This window comes from Tachysurus fulvidraco, chromosome 19 (genome assembly GCF_022655615.1).
Source record: "Tachysurus fulvidraco isolate hzauxx_2018 chromosome 19, HZAU_PFXX_2.0, whole genome shotgun sequence".
NCBI classification, from domain to species: Eukaryota; Metazoa; Chordata; class Actinopteri; order Siluriformes; family Bagridae; genus Tachysurus; species Tachysurus fulvidraco.
Window position 1 is genome coordinate 10858465 of NC_062536.1, and position 18668 is coordinate 10877132.

The window sequence follows — 18668 nt, forward strand, 5'->3', positions numbered from 1 at the left end:
TGTGTTTTAACCTGTCTGTAATTCTCCACATCACTTTCTTTGCTAATGACAAAACTTCCTTATCCATGTTTGTACCCATCAACCCCCTTCACCCCCCACCTCTGCTCTCTCTTTCTCTCTCTCTCTCTCTCTCTCTCTCTCTCTCTCTCTCTCTCTCTCTCTCTCTCTCTCTCTCTCTCTCTCTCTCTCTCTCTTTCTCTCTTTTGCTTGCTCCTGTGTTGCCTGTGCTGGTGCAGCATTCAGAAAGTGTGCGCAGCTGATCTGCGCCGCCTCTCTGCTCCCCCTGACTCCTTCTCGGTGTAAGTATTGCTCTGGTCCTCACCGCACACATGCTCACACACCCTGCCTCACACTCCTCAGCCATGCAGAGAGAGTGTGTGTGTGTATTTGTGTGTGCACCAGTGTGTGTGAGGGTGGAAGGAGGATTGCTTGTGTGATTGCACAAACTGCACACACAAGATTCACATATTCATTTGTGTAAGTTTTTCTGTAAGTTGTATTTTCCAGACTATAAAACATGTATTTTTATATCACTTTATAGCAATTTATAGTTCAATGGTGTCATTTTTGCATGAGCTTAATTCTAATATGGCATAAATAAATAAATATCTCTGACTATTATTTCACTACATGTGTCAGAAATAACTGGAGCATCACTTCTACCACAACCACATTTTTATAAATTTATAATTTCCAGCATTTACACTACAGTAGGTTATTTCTGACGCATGTAGTGAAATAATAGTCAGAGATATTTAGATAGCTGTAAGAAGTTTTCAAACTGCAGCCAATTCTACATTGCTGATACGCTGCCACTGATTTAATACACAAGCAATTAACAGTTTCTGTGGAAATCACTTGAAATCTGAAATATTCAGAATAGAAAGTGTCACTTCTGACTTATTGTCTAGAAAATACAGTATGTGTGTTCTTGTGTTTGTGTTAATATACATTTCATTCAGCTCCACATAGTGTGATTTAGTGCAGTGTTTTGTGTGGTTATGAAGCGTGTTTTCGTCAAGTACTCGACATTTGTGTTTAGTGTTAAGTATGTTTAACACAGACAAATTTGAACAGTTTAGGTTTTACAGTGTCCTCAGCGATCATACTTACATAAGCCACAGTGCCACAGATTTTATGAACTCTTTCTGTACATGGTGTTTAAATGGCTTCCCCTTTAGGAAAGAGTTGTGTTTTGTGTTAATTATAACAGAATAAAACATTTGGGTTACTTGTCCAACAACCACTTATTGTTTAAGCATTCTTTTAGCATCGTCTCCTTAATTTGAAGTTTTACAGTTTTGTTTTTTACAATTTTTTCTTTTATGACTGGATAAACATTTTTACAGTGGCAGCTGGATGTCAATTGTAATGAAACATCGTCCAAACGCTATTATTTTAAAAGAACCTTCTGCTTATTGTACTCTTTAAAGCTAGTTTTAAGTGGCAATGGCTAACTCAGTAAATCAGATAAATCGAGAGGGTAAACAATGCTGCTTTTTGAAGTATTTATTTTCTTCCCCAGAATATTTGTCAATACATATTTTTCTTGCTTGTGTTTGTGTCTGTGCAGCCCTCATGCAGTGCCTGAACGCCTACGACTGCGTGTCAATCGCATTGGCTGGCACGAATACGAATGCTTGCAGTTGGAAAAGGAGCGACTGCGAGAAGTCTGTAAGAGCCTACTTACCATTTCATCACTTACTGCCTGCAGTGTTCCAGTCATGAAAGATATGGGAAAAAATTAAATAAATAAATTGTTAAGTATTATATTGGGCCACTAAGATATATTAAAAATGACTTTGTAGCTGACGTGGCATATAAAAGATATCTGATATATCGGATTCTTTCCTTGCTGAATACAAACCCCTTCTCAACATCCAGCCAAGCCAAGCGCAGCCACGAGAGGGTAGGCGTTTGACTGTGACTGTCAAAGACTGTAGAGGTTTTACCTCAAGATGCAAACCAGCGGTAACACTCAGGCACTGATAGGCTAGAAAACAACTAAAAAGCCTTTCCTCTTCTAGAAAAAGATTCTTTGGAAAGATGGATCAAAGATGAACTTGTAGCAGAATTATGCGAAGAGTATAGAGTAGGAGAAGAAGGGCTCATACTACATGGACAAGCATATCAATTCCACAAAGCATACCACATCATTTGTCAGAGAGACGGCAGTTGCAGGGTTATGGCATGGGCATTTACAGTATGGTTGCCAGTGGAACTGTGTCACTGGTGTTTATTGGTGATGTGACTGCTTATAGAAGTGTGATAGTAAAGTAGAAATGTAGCTTCCGAAGCAATGATGATTAAGGTGTAATGAACAGGAACGTGCACTTTACTGTAGTTCTTATGGTTACATAGTTGTTTAACACCCCACAAAAAGGCATACGGCTTGTGTATATTTGTCTATTGTTGTAATGAGTTTTGCATAATAGGGATATAATTGCAGCAAAGGGATATTGTTGAGCGTTTAAAGACAGACAAAATGTACACTGCAAGTATAAAGATGAGCCCTCTGTGACCAAACAAAAATTATTTTTGTTCCATCTTCACTCACCCTCACCTATATATATACTAAAGGTAACATAATTCTCCAAATACACCTTGTGGTACTCATTCATTTGAGCAAAAGGCTCAAAAATAGGCCTAGAATTGAACAGGTTAAAGTAAAGAAATGTTCTTAAATGACCAAGTCAGTCACCTGAACCCAAATAAGCATGGATTTCATTTACTAAAGGCAGAAAAATCCACAAACAAGCATCTCAGGAGAGGAAACAGCATTTGGTGATGTCTATGGATATAGATACTATGTACAAAAGTGGCTGTAATTTTTAATTTTTCGTTAAAAATTTTGATTTAGATCTGAAACCATGTCAATCACTGCTTCATTCTAGATTCATTGTTATGTTGTAGGGACACAAAAGTACAAAAACGGTCATTGTCCAAATACTTATGGACCTGATTGTACTGCACATTAGTGACCAATATTAATTGTGTGTGTGCACAGCGACCCCTGTTGGCATCGTGGTGGTAAGAGGAGACTGTGACCTAGAAACATGTCGACTCTACATTGACAGACTGCAGGAGGTGAGAATCTTTCTCCACAGAGGGTGTATATTCATCCAGAGCAGCTGGTCTGCCTTCAGTGCTGATGAATACTAGGGCAATGTGTCCTCTGAGGCACTTTAACTCGCCTCATTATAAGGCAGACTCACTATCAACAAAGACATGCAGCAATTAGCAGTCTCTTGGCAGAGAAAACTGAACTAAAGCTACAATCAGGATGATGTTGCTCTGCCTGTAAATGAACAGTTATTACCATTCTCAGTTTCTATACTTTTAACAGGATAGCTTTACACCTGCTAACAAAAAACAGGAAATATATACAAATCTAAACGATCTAACGCATAATGTTTGTTAGTAAGTCAGTCATTTTTTAAACAACTTTTTTTTTACAAAGAAAACTACAATTGCAACTCATGGATTTGTTCTGAAAAATACTCCAGTAGGAACTATGCAGAAGTAGTTTGGGTGTGCTCATATACTGAAATAATTGGAATGAGAATGTGCTGCCTTGTAGGTCATAGAAGAAAATGTGACCTATCTTACATATATAAGAGTTTTAAATCAGGAAGTTATTGCCATTGATATATGTAGTGATCTGGGAAATCCCATCTGATGTAGCTGTGAATGAACTCAGGCTACGATGTATGCACCTGTACATTCACAGATTTTAATATCCAGCTAGCAAACATAAGTTCCAATTAAAGTTTTAATTGTAAATGAGGACCCTTTGAACGCTCTGTGTAAGACAAACCACTGGAAGACACACATGCTTTACATTCTTCATTCGAACACATATGAGTTTTAGTTACTGTGATATTGTTTAGAGCTAAAATAATCAGGAAAAATTATGCTTCGATGGACCAGAAAAATCAAATAGGCAGTGAATTTGGCAGGTGTTTTAAAGTAAAATTTGAAAGAAACTAAAAATTACTGTTCTAACATACACAGGTGTAATATTGATTATTATATGATATAGATTGCATAACATAGCTAAAAGTAACTTTAGCTAACATATTATGTGTCTCTAGCTAACTTATAAATGGCACATAAACTTTTCTGTGTGTGGTCTGATGTTAGTCAGGATGCACTTTCCATGTGTCATGATAAAAGTTTCATTTAAATGTCAATTTTATTTCTCGTATTGCAAAAGCCAGACCTGGTTTCTGATTCAAAGGTCTAATGGGAAAATACAAGCTTAAAACCTCATGTGAATCATCAAGCCTTATTGCTTGTAATCTACTATTCCCTTCATTGAGTGTTGCCAGATGACCTCTTTAAGCTCTGAACACACAAGGCACACTGACATTAGGTGACAGTTAATTGTGTAACGCATGCTTTCCTTTAAATTCTATTAACCTTTATGTGTAATACCTGCATTCATAGGATCTGCATCAGACGCTTTCTGTTGGCCATAGAGTTCATTACCAGGTAGATATACTAAAATGTTTCAGTGATTCACTAAAGTGATGCAACTGTGTCGGGTGGAGTTCTGCCATGTGGCTTGTTACATTCATTGTATCTGTAGTGCATGAGCACTGACATTAATTTTAACACAGGTTTCTATACAGAGCAAATAAAACGCAGACTTTTGGGGGAACTCTTAAGGATAGTTCAGTCAGGACCACTTGAGTCAAAATAAAGACAATTCTTTGAAATATTTAAATTTTTTATTTGCAAGCTTATGAAATTTACATTTGGCGGTATGGCTCTGTTCTGAATTCCCCTTCCTTTAAATGAGCTCCATGAAAGCTAGTCAGGGAACAGCAGCAACTTCGTGGGGGGACAATCTCCCATTAACCCCCCCCCCCCCCCCCCCCATTTATAACAGAGCCTGCATCAGTGACAACAGAATGACATTGATTAAGTTAAACACAGTTCCAAGGAAGAGCTAGGGGAGGAGGTGGGTTGCAGCAATGCAGAGGAAACAGCCAAGCAGACAGACTGAAAAAAGCATTTAAATAGGGCGCCCTGTTTGAAATGGACCAATAGCACGCTTAGGAATCAGATCAGCTGATGGGCGGGGTTAGAAAATTGACATCAGCTGATAGCCGAGCTTGACTATGTGGCCTGCCTGAACTGACGCTGAACGCTATATTTACTGAATTTCAATATTATATGTGGGCTACATGATAAAAATACATGGCTGTACAAATCTAGAGCTACAGATGTGACATTTCTAGCATTTTGTGATTCATCTGTATATATTTCTAGTATTCATGGTTATCACACAAATGCTATCATTCTTCAACATGCGTTTAGAGCAGCGGAGTCCAATCATATCCGGAAAGGGCCGCTATGGTGCAGGTTTTCATTACAACCAAGCAGAAGCCACACCTGAGTCTACTAAACGCCAAGAACAACGGATTAAACAGGTGGAATCAGGTGTGGTTTCTGCTTGGTTGAAATGGAAACCTGCACCCACACCGGCCCTTTGTGGATAAGATTGGACACCGAAGGCTTAGAGTACTTTGTAAAGTAAAAGCAAACAAACAAACAAAAATCTTATGTCTTGTATATATGCTGTACATGTTGTATATTGAGAATAGGCTGAAAAATCAAAAAAAAAAAAATAATGCTAACAATTATAAGATTTTCATGTTGGGTTTTTTTTCCACTTATTTGCTTCTTAGTCACTAACCAATGTTTAGACAGTGAAATATAATAAATATTGTTGTAGTGCTCTTAATGGAACTTTGAGGAGATTTTAAAAGAATTTGAAACATTGGTATAATGTTTTCCCAAAAATTCCCAGGATGAGAGCGGAGGTTTTTCCTGGCCTGCTTCTGCACACAGACTCTCCACTAACTGGAGTTTTTTAGACTGTGAGTCAGAGCTGATGACTCTTTTTGTATTCTACACTAATTTATGATAATAATAATAATAATAATAATAATAATAATAATAATAATAATAATAACACACCCTAACAATGTTTTCTTTTCTAGCTACATCGGCTGACCGCTTTTACCGTATAGATAAGGCTCAGGTGGGTTTTAGGTGATTTGAGAGTGAGTTATGCTTAGTCACTAGAGTTAATAGTTATGTATTATACAGTTCATTTGTGTGTGTGTGTGTGTGTGTGTGTGTGTGTGTGTGTGTGTGTGTGTGTGTGTGTAGGACCATCTGCATTTTGTGACAGAGATTTGCCAGGATGATCTCTTCATCCTGGACCATGTACCAGCAATGAGCCAGACCAGGGTCCCTGAAATGCCAGACGTTGTGGTGGAGCCCAGCTCAGGGTGAGACTGTCATCAGATATCTTAACAACACAGTGCTGGACAAATCAGTAGCCCAGACAACCAAAGCAACAAGAGTAGATATCTTTACTTGATTTGTTTAAATAACGCAACCTATTGCACTGTGTACAAAACATGGTCTGGAAGTTTGTAGGAACTATTTTTTACTACTCATATATTTTCAGAATTACGATTACAAAAAAAAAATGGAACATTGCAGTGCAGCATAAAAACTGTTAGGTAACTATAATGCACACACAACATTTAGTTACACAACATTCAAGTCTAAAGGAATAAGCTAACATGTGGTTATGACTGTATGACTCTGCACCGCAGCTCATAGCCACAATGGTTGCTGTGTAGAATTTTTCCTGAGCACGGTTGCACAGAAACATCAGGCATAGATAAAGCTACACAAACTCATTCCTCTCAGGGATTCACACACTCACTTCTTCTTCTTCTTAGTCGGTATTAATGCACATAGTTAGCTTGTCATACATTTGAGTTAAACTACAGTGTTTGCTGCTTTTTAGTCTAGACTAATTGGACTTCTGGCCAAATTTAACATGACTAGTCAAGCACAGTGGGGATTTCTCTTGCCTCATGGGCTAGTTAATGTACGGGAGAATATGCATATGACCTCTTTCTACTAAAATTAATCTGCTTATGGGACCAGACTCTGTTTCTAATTCTGTTACTTATTGCTCTTTGCAGGGTTTCACTGACAACAGAAGAACAAGGTACAGTAGAATTGCAAAATTGTTTTACAAACTAAATTGCAGAGGAACAAAGTACAATATAAGGTCAAGCTTTTCATAATAGAAAAATGGTAACACTTCTAATTATTCACACAGTAGTGATTAACACCTGTTTGAAGATGTTTTTCTCATAAATATTCCTAGTGGTTAGGGCCTAGTGGTTAGGGCCTAGTGGTTAGGGCCTAGTGGTTATAGGGCCTAAAGCTTCCAGAAAGTCTACATGACTAAATAGGAGGAGGAAATTACAGAGTAAACTGTAGGATATTTATTTATAGCCACCCTTAAATATTATATTATAGACACCGGCCCTGGCACCAAACACGCCAGTGGGGTTTATAACCAAAAACCTTCATTTCTGTGTCATTTCCAGACACAGTTTCAACCCTAAAGAAATCTTTGGAGTTGTCTTCTATTTACAGTAATTGCCACATGACTGCAATGTGCATGTTCATGTTCAATGACTCATTTCCCTGTGTTGTTGTCAATGTCACAGCTTTGCTGACTGCTGCAAGATCAGGTGACCTGCCCATGGTGAGTCACAAACTGAAACTAGTACTTCTTTATGATGTAACAGTGTGGCATGGCCCTGAGTGAAAAATCTGTTTGCCTTAAAAAGGCAGTTCATGCTCAAAAACCCTTCAATGTGGCTGAATTACAACAATTCTGCAAAGATGAGTGGACCAAAATTCCTCCACAGCCTCAGCTGTAACAGACTCACTGCAAGTTATTGCAAACACTTGATTACAGTTCTTGCTGCTAAGGGTGGCCCAACCAGTTATTAGGTTTAGGGGCAAACACTTTTTCACACAGGGCCATGTACAGTAAGTTTGGATTTTGTTTTCCCTTAATGTTAGGAAGAGGGCAAACACTTTTTTTTTTATATATATACAATTAGTATTTTTCTGTCTTAATTATTCCTTCTTCATTTAACTACACTTTTCTGTCTCTCAGTTGTCTAGCTCATGCAGTAGTGGTCTCAGCTTTTTGGTTAGAGACACAGGAGGACATTCGGCTCTGCACCTCGCCTCTCAGAATGGCCATGATGACGTTGTGAGCTTTATCCTGCAACACGGTAAAGTTTAGTCTATAAATCGCTGTTTTGCACTACATCAGTGCACTTCATTAGGGGGTGATAGAAAATTTGAAAGGATCTTATAGTTCCTATAAACAGTCATATCTGTGGATATCATCGTTATTTACAGTCTTGATGATAACAGGTTTAAGGAATCCTGGTGTATCCCGATGAAGATTTACACAACCGTCAAACTGTCAAATCAGCTGATTATTGAACTTATTTTTAGGCACAGCTTCCCAGGGCAGTTTTGCCGTATCCTACAACAGTTGTGAGTGTGAATTCTGAAGATTTCATATCTGTTCATTTCTAAGCACCTTACAAAGGAATATGAAGAGATATGTGTGATAAAAAGCAGTGCTATTTGGGTGTTGTTCATAATGTCAGTTTCAAAAATGGAAAAAATACATTAACATTAGTTTCACCCAATTTCACAGTCAAATGATATATCTGTCATAGCTGACTTCATAAGTTTAAAAAGTCATAAGATCCTTTCCTGTGTACTTATAGGGAATAGGTATCTATGGTTTAGACATGCTATATAATTTTTGACAGAGAGCTAGATGTTTGCTTTTCCAAATTAAACAGTGATTAAAACCATCTTAAATAAAATTCTCCCAACACAAAAGCCAGTTCATTCAAAGGGAAATGATCCGGGATGTGAAAGACATGCATTTGTTTCTGGTAGCAATTGCTTTTGCTTTGCAACCATTTTACCTAGGTGAACTTTGACTTGTGTCATCACAGAACTTCAATAAAAAAGTAGAGGAAATGCTTATTAATAAATATTGGTTACATCAGACCCTTTGTAGGTCTCACTGCTAAGTGTCACACATCTGGGAGAAATATTGTACTCCCTCATCAAACATACATCATCTGGGCTTGGTTTCTGCTCTCTGCCTGCTAGGATTTTTGGATTTTAAGGTACCATTCCAGCTTTGACCTGTGTGTGCCCGAGGTATAGCTAGAGAACTGGAGTTTGGCTCTGAGCCACCCTTCAGATATGTTCCAGATTCAAATGCATATTCCTGCATACATCAAACAAGCATCATTATAGTATATACTTTTTTAATAACCATGATTATTGTACAATCATTGTGAAAATGTTATTCGGTGTCAGTTACTCATAGCATAGGGACCTAGAGGTAAGAGGCAATTTTCAAATCTTATTTTAATAATTTCAGTTGACTCAATAATGCAGTTATAATGTCAATGCTAATCTTATTAATAAGGCAAGATTGGGTGACAGTATTTTATGCCTCAAATCAATTTCCTCGTCCTCCACTGAAAATTATTCTTGGCTATACCGTCTTTTTGAATGCCAGACATCTTATAGTCCTTGTGACGTAATTCTCATACCTTGGAAATTAACTGTCAGACCCCGGACGGAGGAGGATTGGAGACAGACCCATACGCAGGATAGCTTCAAATGAAAGAGGTTTAATACATAAGGAAGACAAACATAATCCACACTACACAGGGAACTAACGAAACTACTTACTACACGTAACTAGATTATTAATGAAGCCTCGCTGCCTATGGCAACGCGGCTCACATATATACAGACAGGGACAATCAAACACAATGGGGAACAGGTGTGATGACCGGGAGGAGCAGACGAAGGCGGGGCAATCATGTGACAAAAACAACAACAAACGCACATGGCAAAAGTCCACGCTGATCCCTGACATTAACAAAAGAACTAACTGAGAAGTATTCTGTTGATTTTCTGCTCATCATATATGATTTTTAAATATTTCCTGTTTTTGTTTTTTAGTTTCTAAGTTGATCCTGGATCTAACCGACAAAGAGACGTAAGTTCCAACTAACCACTTGCTTAGAATTCCTAATTCTTTACCAGGAAAATTGTCTGTTTTTTTATTTTATTTTTTTGTTTTATTTTTTTTTTACAGCGGTGACACAGCACTTCACAAAGCTGCCTGTAATAGACATTACGATGTCTGTAAACTGTTGCTGGAGGCTGGGGCTTCATGCAACAAAACTAACTTCATGGTGAGTCATTTCCTGTTCAACCTGTACCTTGTGGCACTTTGTCATAAATCACCTGATTTAGAAATAACAAAGCAACAGAGATAAAGCTGAGATTGCATTTTCTGCCATCTGTATCATACTAAATGGGTAACTGTGATTAAGTGAGCCATTTAAAATGCTGTGTTTGAATAATAAAGATGTCCTACGATCATAAGCTCTCTCCAGAAATTAATTTTTAGATACAGTAGGTTCATGTTTGTCACACCGACACTTCTTTATCCTTTTTGTCTTTTCAGGGGAAAACTCCCAAAGACTGTGCTCAGGAAGCTGGAGACACTGATTTGGCCTCCTATCTGGAGAGCAAGGAGTCTGAACAGCCAGCCACACGTGAGGATTTAGAGACGGCTGTGTGAAGAGACACTAGGAAACTTGGATCCTTCCACAGATGCCGGCTTTCACAGCTCATGAAAGTACTGGAGTCCACTTTCTCACATGTAGAGAGAGAGAGAGAAAGAGAGAGATAGAGTGAGAGAGAAAGAGAAGGAAACTGAGAAAGAGAGGTGAGAAGGTCACATTAATGACCTAAAGAGGCCTCGTAGAGACACAGATGGGAGCCCTTTCTAGAGCAGAAACCCTTAAGGAGAGAGAAAAAAGTTATTGGTGCTTCCTGGGGATCACTGTGGGGTTAGAATGAGTTTGGGCAGATTTGCATTGGTATTTATTTATTGCTTATTTATTGATTTATTTATTGAAAGACTGATTGTACTTACTTTAATACACATTGTTTTCCTTTTATGAAGCCTGTGTACTGGTATAGTGGTATGAGGTATTAGATACAATGCAAATAGCACAGTGCAGTTTCCGGAAATGAACGTGGCCATGGCACCATGACGGCGCTATAGAGAGGAGTATCAGGCACACAAGACACTACTGCCTAAGCCAGCTATCTCACCATGTTGTGTATGTGCAGTTGCGTATTTTCATCCATTATTACAATTGAACTGCCAACACAGGCAGGTGAAGGCGACAAGCTTCCTCTCAGGCATGAGGAGTTTGCCACCTTAACCAAATGCACTATTGCCACTAATTGTCAGAAAATATTAAGTACTTACAGTACACCATTTGTCAGACCAACTTATCCGGAGCAACTTACATTGATCACATTTACACAACAGAGCTGAGTTGAGGGTTAGGGGCCTTGCTCAAGGGCCCAACAGTGGACGGTTGGCAGTGGTTGAACCCACAATTAGCGGTCCAACAGCATAACCACTGAGCTACCATTTGCGATTGCCCCGGACCTCCTATACACCTAATATTTTGTTTTGTTGTAATATAAAAAGGTTGCAATGATGTGCCTCTTATTCTAGAAATGTCTTTGCATTTCTTCATTTCAAAGTGGTTGCCTCATCTGAAATAAAAATAAGTCAGTTATTCCATATCAGAACAAGTTAATGTTTGACAGTCCTTCCGTGTGCATGGAAAACCTGTTAACATTATTTATGTACATACAGTACATAGGATTTAACTATATTCTGACATCTGATTTTTTGTTTTGTTTTGCGTGCAGTGACAGTTATTGTAACAGTGAATTATTTATATTAAGAAACAAAAGATCATAATCTGAGCCATATTCAATGCAATATGAATAGATGTCATATGTGCATTAATCTCTTAATTTTTTTTTTTGCATTACATTAATGTTAAAAGATAAATAGTTGTCTAAGGCACCTACAAGCTAAGTGATGGGACTTTTCATTTCTTTTTAGTGATGGTAGAGGATTTGTGTCACCTTTCAGTCATAACAACTTTTTTTTAGTTCATTTTCTCCAACATTCTGTTTCATATTGTGGCAAAATGGGAAAAGTGAGAGCAGCGAGGTTTCAGACAAACGCAGCATGTGCATATCCTCTGATCAGAAAACATGAAACAGCAGCTTTTGGTGTTCATTTTGGTAAGCCTGCAAAAACTAATAGTGGCCACATACTGTTGCATCAAAACAATGCGAAAAATACTAAAATAAAGCATTTGCATGAAAATGGTTGTGATGGAAACTTGTTACACCTGCTGTGAGAGTGGTTTATATATATTACTGATCTGCTGTTATTTTGTATTATTTGTGATTTTAATGTGCATGAGATTTTGTTACCAAGATATTTCTGCTCAATTATGAGGTTATAAAATGGCATTATTTCTGTTACTTTTTTTTTTGTTAAACATAACTTATTAAAAGTACTTGCTTGATATTTTTTTATGATTGTTTAAATTATGGGAATACTTGAATGATGTATATTTTTTCATTTCCAATTGTATATTTTAGTGTCATCACTCTTAGTGGACTAATGATGTGTTAGCTAGGCCTCAAGTCTCAGATATTGGGATGTAAGTCATTAAAGAATGAACACAGCAGAAAGTACACTTGATGTTCATTCCTTCATTGGAAATCATCACATAAATGTACTTTGTTTGATGATTGAGTAAGACAATAAAATGATCCTGTTTAACTCCCACCAGTGAACTTTATTATTCAATTAATAATGTTACACAGTTCTCAAACATCTCTGTGTTTTATTAGAATAATGTAAACTACGTTTTATCGGCGTAGCCAAGGGTCCGCTATTGGGAGCCAATGATTTACACCTTGACATTAAAATTTAATTCACATCACCACAGGTACCAACTTTGGAGATGTGCTTGGCACAAGTGGCTAATCTTTTCCCTTTGGAAAAATTTACACATGATTTACAGAACAAATCCGAATTATTCTGGCTGACACGGGCCCCTTTGTGGGATTTACTTGAACAAGCATGACCCCAACCCTGACCTGTTTTGGTTTGCCCTTAGCTTTTCAATATTCACTCTCATATTAACAATACATCGTTGTTATATTGTTATTAATATGTTTGAATGTATGCTGTGTGTGCTGACTGATTGTTGTTTTGTTTAAGGTTTAATAAGAAATCAATAAAACTATAATAATAATAAAATAATAAATCACAATATATATCTAATGTTTGAAATGATCAGTTATATATTACTGAATTCAGGGTTAAAGTAATAAACAGTTACTCAAAAATAGGTAGTGAAAAAATATGTAGTCAAATTGAATCTTATGACAATTTAAAAAGAGCTTTAAACTAAAAAAAAAAAACAAAAAAAAAACCGCAAACCAAAAACAAATTTGTGACGCAGTTGTGATGTAATTTCCTCGGCTCCTCCTCGCCCGACTATTATAACCTATGAGAGACACTACAGAGATTAACTTTGGACTCCAGTGATACAGGAGCGACATGGAAAACGGAGTACAGGAACAACCTCTGTAAGCGTCTCATACTTTTATATAATGTATATTATTCTTATATATTATATACACATTACATTTACCATCTAACCGGTAGAAGGAAACAGAGCACTTGTCACCAGACCTAGTTGTTATTAGAGACTGTAAACAGTTTACAAAGTATTGTTATTTAGTCATGTGTAAGAAGAACACAGCTTGGTGTTTTTCTGGTTATTTATATATACTGTATGTAAATATTACAGACCTGACTCTTGTCTGGGTGAGTCTTTAAATCACGGAAGTGAAATGTCGCGTATTTATTTATTTGTTTATTTGTTTGTTTGTTTAAATGTATTACTAATGTATAGATCTATTGGATAACTCGAAACGTCTGAATTGTGTGTGTGAGTGTGTGTGTGTGTGTGTGTGTGTGTGTGTGTGTGTATGCGTGTGTGTGTGCGTCTCTGTGTGTGCGTGTGTGTGTGCGAGCGTGTATGTGTGTATGGATGTGTGTGTGCGCGCGTGTATGTGTGTATGGGTGTGTGTGTATGTGTGTATTCGCCGCGCGCGCGCTTGTGTGTGTGAGTGAGAGAGAGAGAGAGAGAGAGAGAGAGAGAGAGAGAGAGAGAGAGAGCGCGAGCGTGTGTGTGTTTCACTTCAATCTGCTTTAATGGCTGTTGGATTTGCCCGGACACATCACTGTGACTGATTCTTAGAAAACTGCCATACAAATACGAATCCAAACACCGGACAATTGGTAAACTGTTGGGGAATTTTAGAGATTTTTTAGCACCTAAACAAAATGGCAGTGTTTTGCCCTAACAGAGAATGAGAGAAAAAATAAAAACAAGCAATAAGGGAGAGAGTGGCACAAAGCAACGACTTTATTTAGCGGTTTCAATATACACTGTAATTGAAACTCCCTATACGAAGTGTGTGTGTGTGTGTGTGTGTGTGTGTGTGTGTGTGTGTGTGTGTGTGTGTGTGTGTGTGTGTGTGTGCGCGTGCGCGCGCGCAATGGTTTTTACAACGTTGTTATAAAAAAAAAAAACACCACATTTTTGTTTTTGACATTTGTTTGTTTGTTTGTTTGTTTTTTTATTTTATTGTTATGTATTGTATGATATTTTTTCATTCTGTGGCGCACAAAGTTAACATTTTCAGACCGGATTTCTCATGTGATCCTTCCGCTCTCATTCCATGTTTTTCACATGTGGAATTTAAGGAAATAACATGGTTAAATGTACTGTCAACATTTTGGCCCCACATGATTGTTACTCACTTAATTAGATGTGAAGAATTATGACTTGAAATGATGCATCTGTATAAGGGGAATACCTTAGTCATACAAAAGGTAACTTTCCCATCCTTACTAAGTGTGTCATTTGGCAGGAATGTGGTATAAATTCTGGCTTTGGGAACTTTACACACACAGCTGCCATGTTTTAGAAGTTGTCTTATTCTTAGGAATCTTCTAGCTTGGAAGCTTATTTACATTTTTAAAACACATTAAACTTTAACTCTTGAGATAAGGTATGAAATCATTTGCTTCATGTAAACAGTTGACAGACTTTAAGTTTAAGGTCAATTAAAATGTCTAAGAAGCTTATACAAGCAGTTTTTACCTTTTGTACAGTCTTTCAGTCATTTTCTCAAAATTCGGTGTTGAATGTTGAACAAAGCACAAAACCTTTTTGGGTTTTTTTGTTTGTCTTTTTCTACAACCAGGAACCAGGCAGAACTGCTTGCACAGATGTTTCCCACAGACAGTCTGGAGTACAAACTCCTTTTGAGGTACGTACAGAAGAAAATAGACAGTCATCCCACCCAAAGCAACAGTGTGGGAGAGGTGAAGGCTGCTACACATCCTCAGAAACACCATAAAACACAGAAAAATAAGAAGCGTAAATTTCTGAAGATCATAAGCTGCATTCGGCCAGAGAGGGAAGATGAAGATTGTGTGACTAGACCTCCTCACAGACAACCGGCAACTGCAGGTTCATGTGAGTATCAGAATGCAACCCTGAGATCACTTATTAATGCTATGGCATATATATTGTTAATTGAAAAACTAACAATTTCTGGCTGTTTCTGGGATTACAATTATATACAGAGTCTGCAGCTTTATATTTGTAGGTCATGAGGTATTTTCCTTATAAACATGGCTCACTAATTAATTTCATTGTGTTCGTAACCGCAGCTGATTCAGACCAGGAAGAAGTTGAACAAATTGTCAACAAGTTGACTAAACTCACAGATAAAGTTCATTTTAAATCTACGGATATAGAAACTGATGGTGACGGTGAGTGTATGTTCTTATTTTTTCACATATCCTGTGCTAGTGATGCATACAGAGCTCATGTAAATGTAGCTATATGACTTAGCAAGGTTTCTAATTCGTATTCTGTATCTACAGATCTTGTGGAGCAAATAGTGGAACTGCTTCGGGAACATGGAGATAAACTTAACGAGAAAGTAAGTCACATTCATTCCTTTCATTTTAATGATGCACTTGGGGGTTGTAAAAATAAATCACTAGTGTAACAATATCTGGATAAAATGTTACATATGAATAAAATAGGATAGTTATTAGAGTGACAGGTGATTAGAGTGACAGGTTTTCAATGAACGAATTGAGAATTTTCCATCTTTGTTCATAGTTAAAAAGGTGGCCCCATAAACAAAAACCTCCCCTCAGTGTTGATATTTCATATTATGCGTTATCGATGAGAAAATACTTTCTTTATTTTATATTTATTTATCAAGGTGGAAAAAAGATCACTGTGGAATTGTACATTTTGAAGTAATTGCTTAATGTCTGTCCATAGATACAAAAGGACCACATGCTTATGAAACAGCTGCAGGACTCTCTGTCATACGGTTTCTTTAAAAAATTGGCCCGTAGCTTTATACACAGACTAAGTCCGGAGGAGCTTCCTGCTACACAGAGCCGAAAGCAAGCTGAGATCGCGATCACCTTTGAGCTGACCAGCCGCCTAAATGCCATGGACTCCCATCCTATGAACCGAGTGCTGGGCTTTGGTGCTACATACCTGCAGGACTACTTCACCCCCTGGGTCAACCAACAAGGCGGCTATGTAAGTACAATACAGTTGCTACCAAGCCATGCCTACTCATATTCTGTGTCTTTTGATTTGTTTGATTTAGATACACATTCTTGTCATTATTTATGAATTTTTTTTCCCGTCTCTTTTGTTTTCTCTTTTCAGGAAAAAGTTTTCAGCACAGACAGTGATGCTAAAGAGGAAGTCGAATAAACCTAGAAGACTTTGATCCACCCCACATTCACCAACACCCCTCCCCCCTCGAACTTCATTAGATTTAATTATTCTCAGGATCCAAGTCACTTGAATAAGAAAAGTATTTTATTAAAAAAAGTTTAATGTTTACATATCCATGATACCAAAGCCTCTGTGAAATAGAAGTGTAGGTATGTGGTTTAACAATGTTTTTTTTTTGTTAATTTTTATAACTAATTAATTCAATGAGTAAGTTGATAAGTAATTTTGTGTTAGATATTTTCATGTGTTAGCGTTTTTGTATTATACCTATGGTTGTATGCAGATTGATTTGTGTGTTTATGAGCAGTTATGTTTTGTCTGTCCGTAGTGTAAGATCTCACAGATCTTATGCATGCAGATTTACAGGGTTTTGGGGAAATAGTAGATTTTTTTCTAGTAGAAAAGCTAAAAAATTTTTTACTCAAATAAAGGTTTTTAAAAAAATCACTCAAATAAATGTTGGACTGTGAAGTAAATAAGTAAATAAGTAAATAATTTAGAATATTTTGAATATAGCCATATTAAAAGAACTATTGATTCTTTCATAAAAAGGATAAAAAAATAATGGATTATAAAATTAAAATAAAAAATTACAGATCACTTATGTACATAAGACATCTTAAGGCACAAATATTATCAAAATTTGTATTATTGTAAGTAACACCCAAGCAACATTTAGGTAGTTGACAAATGACCCATAAAAAGTACTTTTTTTTGGAAAGCATAACTTTTTAAGAAAAAATACATATAAATACATATATATTTGTGGAGTATGAAAACTGCAGTTTCAGAAAAAACACTCATTTTGTCAATGACTTCACATATTTTTTTCACTTTTTCACTCAACAATACTGTAAATGTGTCCTATGGTGTGACATTTAAAAAGTACTAAGAAATTATATTAAATAACATAAAATAAATACAGACAGAATTGAGACAGAATTGTTCACATTATTAAAACATTATTTTCTTAAAGTGATATTTATTTTACATGAAAGTACTAATTAGAATCATTTTCACCATGAATAGATGAATGGTGTCACACCAAAGGACAAAAAAAACTTAACAACTTCAATGGTCTTAAAACATAGTTAAATATTTAAACAATTCTGAGAGAAATACTTACCATGTGCACTTCTCATGGCCTTCATAGGGGTCTTCAGTCACATGACCTTGAGTGGGGTCTTTCAATTAAATGTATTTGTCCATGATATTGCCCAAATTAAAATTAGGTTTTTGCATAACAGGAAAGGACATTTTTTTCTGTGACACACTTTATGAAATTCCTACACTTTTAGAAATGTATGTATACGAAAAGTGATGGCCACTTAGTGAAATAGACACTTGCACAATTATGCCAGGAGTGTTCATTAAGATTTTTAAACATTATTTTCTTTATTTATAAAATGTAATATTTATGAAATAAATATTACATTTTATAAATAAATATTTATAAAATGTAATATTTATGAAATAATGTTGTCTACCGTCACACCATAGGACAATTTTGAGATTTGGCTCAAAGTTCTAAAAAAACTAACAATAACTTGGGTATCAAAACAACAAATTCATATAAAACAGGAAAATGTTTAACCATTTACAGTATTCTAAATTATGAAAATGTGAAATAAATTATGTTTTATCTTCTGTGACAGTGAAAAAGCCATGTCACGTCAACTACCCATTTACAGTTTAGTAAATGTTTTTTGTGTGTTATTTTTTGTTGCACCTCTAATATACAGTCGTATGCAAAAGTTTCGGAACCCCTGACAATTTCCATAATTTTCATTTAAAAATATGTGGGTGTTTGGATCAGCAATTTCATTTTCATCTATCAAATAACTGAAGGACACAGTAATAATTCAATAGTGAAATGAGGTTTATTGGATTAACAGAAAATGTGCAATATGCATCAAAACGATATTAGACAGGTGCATAAATTTGGGCACTCTTGCCATTTTGTTG

General features: G+C 36.5%; 2 protein-coding genes across 6 annotated transcripts in view; both read left to right on the forward strand.

The window, feature by feature from the left end:
• The window catches only part of dgki (diacylglycerol kinase, iota), a 57446-nt gene extending 44815 nt beyond the window's left edge, over window positions 1–12631 (forward strand). For 3 of the 5 annotated variants that reach the window (XM_027151696.2, XM_027151693.2, XM_027151694.2), the window contains 13 exons: window positions 237–299; window positions 1574–1674; window positions 3008–3087; window positions 4450–4494; window positions 5819–5888; window positions 6012–6052; window positions 6184–6305; window positions 7017–7042; window positions 7554–7591; window positions 8012–8132; window positions 9910–9946; window positions 10046–10145; window positions 10421–12631. In XM_027151696.2, coding sequence (XP_027007497.1) covers window positions 237–299; window positions 1574–1674; window positions 3008–3087; window positions 4450–4494; window positions 5819–5888; window positions 6012–6052; window positions 6184–6305; window positions 7017–7042; window positions 7554–7591; window positions 8012–8132; window positions 9910–9946; window positions 10046–10145; window positions 10421–10537 — 961 coding nt within the window. In that variant the 3' untranslated portion in view covers window positions 10538–12631. Of the gene's footprint in view, window positions 1–236; window positions 300–1573; window positions 1675–3007; window positions 3088–4449; window positions 4495–5818; window positions 5889–6011; window positions 6053–6183; window positions 6306–6487; window positions 6986–7016; window positions 7043–7553; window positions 7592–8011; window positions 8133–9909; window positions 9947–10045; window positions 10146–10420 lie in introns of those variants that run through there. The other 2 variants (XM_027151695.2, XM_027151698.2) reach the window with 2 other exon arrangements.
• A 656-nt stretch (window positions 12632–13287) lies between these two features.
• On the forward strand, window positions 13288–17175 carry LOC113645788 (apoptosis facilitator Bcl-2-like protein 14). The gene is made up of 6 exons (XM_027151641.2): window positions 13288–13440; window positions 15130–15404; window positions 15602–15703; window positions 15818–15876; window positions 16230–16499; window positions 16632–17175. The coding sequence occupies exons 1-6, from the start codon at window positions 13412–13414 to the stop codon at window positions 16677–16679; spliced, it is 783 nt and encodes a 260-aa protein (XP_027007442.1). The 5' UTR covers window positions 13288–13411; the 3' UTR covers window positions 16680–17175.
• Window positions 17176–18668: the final 1493 nt, after the last annotated feature.

Coding starts and splice junctions, on each gene's coding strand:
- LOC113645788 (XM_027151641.2), top strand. CDS start 13,412: ATGGAAAACGGAGTACAGGAACAACCTCT. Junction 15,704..15,817: donor TATAGAAACTGATGGTGACG/GTGAGTGTATGT, acceptor CTGTATCTACAG/ATCTTGTGGAGCAAATAGTG. Junction 15,877..16,229: donor GAGATAAACTTAACGAGAAA/GTAAGTCACATT, acceptor GTCTGTCCATAG/ATACAAAAGGACCACATGCT.